This window comes from Abrus precatorius, unplaced genomic scaffold, assembly GCF_003935025.1.
Source record: "Abrus precatorius isolate BTA unplaced genomic scaffold, Abrus_2018 Scaffold1, whole genome shotgun sequence".
NCBI classification, from domain to species: Eukaryota; Viridiplantae; Streptophyta; class Magnoliopsida; order Fabales; family Fabaceae; genus Abrus; species Abrus precatorius.
In genome coordinates, this window is record NW_020874291.1 from 1172928 (window position 1) to 1180394 (window position 7467).

The 7467-nt window shown below is 34.3% G+C and overlaps 1 protein-coding gene across 6 annotated transcripts; it reads right to left on the reverse strand.

Moving 5' to 3' along the window:
* Positions 1-438: 438 nt before the first annotated feature.
* LOC113854572 (transcription factor PIF4-like) lies at positions 439-6881 on the reverse strand. Of its 6 annotated transcripts, XR_003502782.1 has the most exons (11): positions 6715-6802; positions 6140-6273; positions 5315-5404; positions 4318-5221; positions 4133-4231; positions 3984-4049; positions 3556-3621; positions 3186-3482; positions 2930-3056; positions 2051-2134; positions 445-812 (listed from the first exon to the last, which is right to left on the reverse strand). XR_003502782.1 is itself a non-coding variant. In XM_027485654.1 (9 exons), exons 2-9 carry the CDS (start codon positions 5383-5385, stop codon positions 736-738), a joined length of 1707 nt encoding a protein of 568 aa, XP_027341455.1. In that variant the 5' UTR covers positions 5386-5404; positions 6140-6876; the 3' UTR covers positions 446-735. The 6 variants fall into 6 exon arrangements, 3 of the variants coding, with proteins under 3 accessions (XP_027341455.1, XP_027341445.1, XP_027341462.1); XR_003502781.1 differs by having other exon boundaries at positions 439-812; positions 6140-6881; XR_003502783.1 differs by having other exon boundaries at positions 796-812; positions 2064-2134; positions 6140-6805.
* Positions 6882-7467: the final 586 nt, after the last annotated feature.

Here is a 7467-nt window from a genome sequence, read left to right on the forward strand (position 1 = left end):
TAAAAAGACTAATTAAATATGAGGTTAAGCCCATATTTTTTTAGTGGGTTCCACATAAATTTCACCCAATAATAGAATTCAAGTGAAGCTTATTAAATAACAAATGAGACTTGTTGGACATGAAGCAAGACCTACAATTTTTAGTGAGTTCCACATATTTTCACGTAATAATAATAATAAAAAAAGTGCTAAAATAGTATATTAAAGAATATCTTATGTTTCTTTGAGTAATTAAGGTGCATATGGAAGCTATCAGCATACATTAACAATATATTAAGTTGTATAAAGAACTATTATGTGGGGCATTTGACATTTGAGAGTCTGAAGAGAGCCACTTTAACAGGATTGTACATATTGACGTTACTTGTTTGTTTGTGAAAGAAATTAACTCATTGACATGAATTGTTTTTAGTGGAGAGAGAGCAGACAGAACATATCAATTTAAAGATTTTAGTTAATAGTTTATGGCATTGAGCAAAATAATTGTTCTCGTGAGAAGTTCAGACACAATGATTGCCTATTTCAGCCAAAAAAATTAGCTCATCAAGTTACTTTCCCAGATCTACAAACAGTGCAAAATGCTCTACCTGATGGGACATAAGAGCTGAGAACAAAACTGGCCCATAATGAAGGACCTGTCTACTACAACTTCTCAAAGTTAGACAACAGACTCTTCATTAGATATAAATTGCATGGCCACCAAACTACACAAATTTGGAGTATATCTTGGCGCTTTCAGGGTTGATTCCACCATCCAAACCCTCCAATTAAGGATGTTTCAGGTACTGCTATTAAGTAAAAGGTGGAGGAACCTGGAATGTAGAAAAAGGAAGCTAATGAAGAAGGAACATATCAAATTGGAGGCGACTTGTGCAAATGGAGTCATAAAGTATGGATTATGATATGTAACAAAACCATGACCAAAGGTTTTAAAATGTAAGTTGCTTAGGTATTGATTATTTCATGGCTATTCTGAGGGGACCACAGTTACTGCAACATGTCATGGATTGAACAAGTGTCTATTTTTGAGGTCCCATGACAAGATAACAACTTGGTACAAATACTTAGTGGTATCCAAATTTTAGCAGTTAGTTGACTACCTTTAATTTTGATAAAGGGACCACTCCAACAACATTTATTTGCAGCTTGACTAAAGATAAAGCATCACACACAAAGTGGAGGGCACATATTCCATTTTCATGGCATTTTTTCAGGATAAGGGAAAATAAATAAAGTTCAGTTTTCAACCTGTGAATAATTAATATCTGACGACAGCAGAAAAATGTTTAGGGAGTGAGTTCTTGTTGAAAGAAAGAAAGGAGAAATTAATCATGCATCACCTAACCTTTTCAAACTTATGCATACTCACCCAACATATTGCTTTTGGTAAAATTTGGTGCTTTGGTCATGCAAGCACCCTAGGAAGCTAGGACAAAATGTAACCGATAGAAAAGTAGGGAAAAAAAGATGATCTAATCTAGTTGAATAAGTCATCTCCATTAAAAGGTAGCATGTTATAGGCTAGGGATGCATCTTAATTTAAGTCCTTTCATATTGACTAAATATTACATATCAGACAATGAATGGCTCATATACTACTAATTATTGCCCTGCTTTGCTGTGCTTATTCACATCAGCATAAGAAAATCCACACAAACATAATGTTCCATTTAACATCAAATAAGGACGACCCTTTCATATATCAGTATCCAAGGAATTAATGTAGTAATTATGCATAAAATGAAAATAATAACAGTGTTACTTTTAAGGTAGCCACTCTTACTGAAACTAATTTCTGTATTACTAATTTTTGGTAGCATCGCATGGTAGGTACTGATTTTTTCTCGAGGTATTCACACCTAGAACTCATAACTCTTATTTTATTATCATTTTATCCCTTTTTTTTTTGGTTGCTGCTTTTGTTTTGGTTTGGACCACATTGTACAGGCACTGACAGATTCATATATAAGTAACTTGTTGATGAATCAAGTGGAATATATATATATATATATATGTATGTATGTATATATAGTTGAGCACGCCTACATACTGTGAAAGCATATAAGGGCTTCTATTATCTTGCAATTATCTTGTTAGTACACCGTAGGTTCACATAAGCATGCTTCTAATTAACCTGTGAACAATGACAAGGAAAAACTGTTAATGAAAGTTTTAGCATGAGAATACTAGAGATAAAAAGGATTTCAACAACAAAATTCAATAAGTAGAAAACGAATAAAATATAAAACTGTAGAATGCCATGAAATGGTGTTGACTAATTTGTATTGATGAGGTACTGAAGTTAAACACTCAATAGAAGTTCTATGCTATGTAAACTTATGATGATCTAAATCTAGCATATACTACCTCTGGTCTTATATATAAGACCTTGTTACTACTTCACAAGAATCAAGGAATTTAGTTAATTTAGTTAGTACCATCAAATTTGTCAACAATTTACATAGGCAATTGTGGCTAGTCATCTTCCCCTATCCTCAAGAGAGAAAGTTCAAGAAATTAAATTACCACATTTAACTAAGTGGAAAAAAAACTAAATTTGGAGGGGTCTTATAAAAAGAACCAGAGATAGTAATATGAACAATTCTTGCAGCCATCCATAGAGATCTATGCACCACCCAGAATCTCAAGTGTATTCACAGTCAACATGTCAGAGCAGAATGTTATCAACCAAAAGGAATTGAATAAATTATAGAACAAGGATTGTTAAAAAAAGTTGTTTCTTATCCTAGTCAAAAAGCACTGGGGGTGGTTGTAGAAAAAGGTTTATTGGCTGTCTTCATGGTGACAAGCAGCTGTTTGTCACCATCTGGTCAACAACAAGCAAAAGGTGTAACTTCTCCATATAATTGATGTGGTATCCTCATTTTTGTTGTTAGCCAAAGCAAAGAGAAGTATGAAAGTGGCTTACCCATTTTGCCACTCAAAGCATCATCAGTATTAGCTGCTCCACTCATGTGTCCACTGCTATTGCTAGGAGTAATCATTGTTTGACTATGTTGTACTGTCCGGGGACCATATCCGAATACATTCATTGGCTGCAAGACAAAACCAGGATACAAGGAAAATTCAACTCAATAGGTAAACTATGAGAAACTTATCCAGAGGGCATAAGGGGTTTTATGAAGGGAAAAAATGTGAAGTTCCTACTGAAAGAAAGCAATTACCTGTGAGGCATTTTGCATAAGATGATAGCCCATGTAACGTGCATATTGCTCTGAAAGCGCTGGATTTTGCATTTGATTTTGGTAATTAAAGGCACCCAAAATAGGATTTTGGCACATTAATGTCTGGTTTGGTGTCTGAGAGGCAGATACAGACTGATCAAGCGGCACTCTTGGTAATTGCATCGGATTGTGAATAGGAGGAAAAGAAGGTGTAGCCATTCCCATACCCATTTGTGACATATAGTGCTGAATTCCTGGAAACATCATTGGTGCCATGCCAGATCCCATCCACATTACCTGGCAGCAAGAACAAAGTTAAGTTGTGTAATGTGAGAATTATCATATGCAAGATATTGTATAGCACATGTACCTGAAGTTGTAACTGAAGTGATTTCAAGTATTCAATTGCCTCTTCTAACATTGATGCCTTGTCTGTCTGCATATACATCCCTTACTCAGTCTTTAAGCCAATAAAATTAAATCTCATAAAATGAAGAATCAATTTCCAAGTACTTGAATTTTATCTTTTTCACTCGACAGCTGCACACATTATTTTATGTGAAAATCTGGTACAAATGTTATGAGCTACATACGGCTCTTAATAGTAATGATTCTCATTTTCCTTTAAGAAATCAATTAATTTCATTCTTTTAAGCAAAATCCACACCATTTTTGTTGAGTGCATCACTTTCAAGCATAGCAGTTAGTGAATTACAATTACAGCAATATCTGACTCTGAATGCATCCTCCAAAACATGTTATGATAGTGTATAGTCCACATCCATTATGATAACTAACCTTGCTACTGTGAGGTATGAGTTGTTGCAGTGCCCTCATCTTCTCATTGATCCTATCTCTCCGTCTCTGCATCAATAAAACAATGCTGCCCCTGGTAAGAGTAAGATTAACAAAATCTAAGTTCACAAGAAATGTACCAAAACTCCCACCCTTTCTGATAGGTTATGCACTTCAGCAGCACGGTTCCTTCGAGCCAAGCCAGCCCGTTGAGATGCCTTGTTTCCAACTGCTGATTTAAGTTCCGTGTCCTATTACACATAAAGTAATACCTCAGTGCACCAAAAAGAATAAAAGCATCTCATCATGAAGGCAATTAAAGAGAGGGAGGATTCACCTCACTTTGTTCCTCAGATTCTTCCACATCTATCCCTTTCCTCTTTTTGCCCTGGTTTCTTGTTGATAAGGAACAAGTTTTTTCAAGACTACTACTACCTGAGCCACCAGAAGATGAAGTCGTGGTTGGTTCAAGCATCTCTGATTTCCCTTTCTCATTCTGAGGAATTGTTCTTCGAACATCATCTCTAATAGCTTCAGGCTCAGCAGATAAAGTATTAGTCCAAACACCATTGCTTGATGCTCTACTTGCATCTGGATCTTGAGGGATGTGATTGCTACCACAGTAACTTGAACCAACTGTCATCACTGAGCACTCTCTAATCTCCCCTTTTGACATGTTTCCAGTGATTTTGTCTCTAAAATGTGCATTAGCAGATGCTGAAGACACATTAAGGGGTGCTGAAAAGTGAGAGAAGTTTAGGACCTTGCATGATCCACCAAAGTCATTGTTTTTCTGAGATGAATCAGAAACATGGAATCTTGGAGCAGGAATAGGAATTCCTGGGAGTTCCTGAACACAGGAGGATTTCATAGTAGGAGATTGTGAACTTACAGTCACATGAGGGGCACTAGAAGCATCCAATTTGGAAAACCTTCCCTCTTCAAATGGCCTTATTTGCTTATAAGACTCAACTTCACAAGGTGGCAATTCTGTTAAAATATTTGGACAGAACTCTTGTTCCAGTGGATCCTCGAGAGGGTATTGGATCCATGAGACTGTCTCATCATCTTGAACCAAGGTACTTGAGTTCCCAAATGGCTCACTAGTCCTTGATGTTGATTGAAAATTTTTGTGAACCTGTCTTGGTGCTATCGAATTCATAACCGGTTTTCTATGTGCTTGGTTGTGCAACACTACCTGGCCATTTTCCCACAGGAGCTCTACAAGTTCTTGATCCACCCTGTAGAATTGACCATATGGACAATTACAATTTATGCAGTGTTAATTGGGACAAGAATAGTATTCTGCTTATATAGAAATAAATAGCACACACCCCATTGGCTTCTTTTGATTGGTGACACAGGTATCACTCACAAAATTCCAATCAGGAACATTGTTGTTCATGGCTATCCAAACCAGTAATCTGTTTACACAAAAGGAAAATAACTTTAGATTTTGTATGGACTAGAAAATCAAAACCACAGACCCTTTTGAGAGCCAGATTTTGACTCCTTGTGCACAAAAGCAGAATAAAATAATCTGTATAGACCCAGCTAACTTAAATAACAAATAGCCATCAAACAAATATTTAAATAGATAAAAAAAAAGGAATAAAAAATAAATACTTTTGGAGTTTGGGTCATGTATGGAACTTTTTACAAGAAGAGAGAGTAAACCAATGAAATGGAACCATGAATAGTTTTTGCCATTCTGAATTGTTTGAATGAAAAAAGCACCAAATATTCAAATTCCAAGAGTCCTAAAAAGGGAAATTCAACACTCAATTACAGTTGAAAGGTACATCCACATTTACAAGCTCAGAGAACAAAAACAGTGAAATACAAGAACGAAAAGAAAACATTAAACCCAACAAATTGGGCAAAATATGAGATAGCTAGCTTATACAAAGCAGTATAAACTCTAAAAGACTCATAAACAAACACCAAAGAGAAAACAGTTTCCAAAACCAAAAAAGAAACACAGAAATGATTTCACAAATCACTGCACACTTCGTTTACTTTGACAAAACAAAAACAAAAAAATAATGAAACTTTATTCACTTTCATGCAAGAAAAAAAGAAGCCCATAATTTCTTTTAATTATTATCATTATTTATAACAATCACATTAACATAAGTAGCAGAAAAGAAGAACCCCACCTGAACTAAGGCAAAGGCAGTTTTTTCTGACTTGTTGAACTTAGAAGGTAGCTATAAGCTACAAACACAAGCTCCTTGTTCCCTCTTTCTCTCTGTCTCTACCTCTTTCCTAGTGTTTCCTTCTGCTTAGGGAAGTGTGAGAACAAAGTATGAAGAAGTGTTTTTAACAACAAGGACAGTGACATCAGCAAAGAGAGATAGATAGGGAGAGAGAGAGAGTGCAAAAATCCTATGGTAAATTGGTGCTTGTGCTTCTCAACTGCGAGAAAAACATGGCTACATGGGAATAAATGAACATGGGACCAGTTGACGGCTATAAAAAAGAAAAAACTAATAATTTTCAAATACGTCGTCAAGAAATGCAATCATAAGCACACTAATTTTTAAGTTTATAAAAGTTTCATTTTGATTGTTAAGGAATTATAAATCTTAACTACATTATAGTTGTATAAATTAAGGTATGGTTTCTATAAACTTATATGTTAATGTATGGAACATCTAATTTTTCAAAGAATGAATTTTAAGCACACTTTAAAATAATAATAATAAGGTATGAAAATTCCAAATATGCTTATCTGGGTATTGGTTGCTGAATATTAAAAACGAAAGGAAATCTAAAACTTGATGCACATGGTGGGTGCTATCTCAAGTTTCATGGAGGATGATGCCACTTGGCAGGGACAAGCTGTATTTCTACTGGGGAAATGATAAGAGACAGTGTTGTCAGAAAAAGATGTGGCCCTCATGCACCTCCAAATTATGTTGTTTTATTTTGCAGTCTAGGAATTTCCACATGTGCACTGTTGTACTTAGAATATTATCAATTTGGTACGGTTAATTTGAAATTTCATTTAAATATATTTTTAATTTCTGCAAATATAATTTTCTAAAGTTTTTAAGATGTATATTTTATTTGTTTTCTATATCCCTTTACTATATTTTTTGAAGTAGAGAGATTACTTAAATGAGTTTTGCCTCTCTCAGTATATTTTTTTTTTCTATATACATAGTGAAAAATGGAATCCCTACAAACATGCTTAACAATTACAGTTATTTACCCACTTCGGCTTTGTTGATTTTTAGTTTTTATTCTTTGTCAATTTTAAATTTTTAAAATGATTTATTTTTAGTCCTGCTATTGAAAATTTGTTAACTTGCTTTATTAGTTGCTTACTTAGTATCTAAAGTTAACTTGTATAATTTGATTAAAACATAATACGATATTTTATTTTTTTAATAAAATTTTAAGTTATAAAATAGAGATTTGAGAATATAAAAAATTAGGGTTTATAAAATAGAGATTTGAGAATATAAAAAATAGGGATGAT

Bases quoted from the DNA above. Each gene is read 5' to 3' on its own strand.
- LOC113854572 (XM_027485644.1), bottom strand. From the start codon at position 5,385: ATGAACAACAATGTTCCTGATTGGAATTTTGTGAGTGATACCTGTGTC. The intron at 4,050-4,132 runs GTGGGAGTTTTG...TTATTGATGCAG, and splicing joins TGCATAACCTATCAGAAAGG to AGACGGAGAGATAGGATCAA. The intron at 3,483-3,555 runs GTACATGTGCTA...TCTTGCTGCCAG, and splicing joins CACTTCAGTTACAACTTCAG to GTAATGTGGATGGGATCTGG.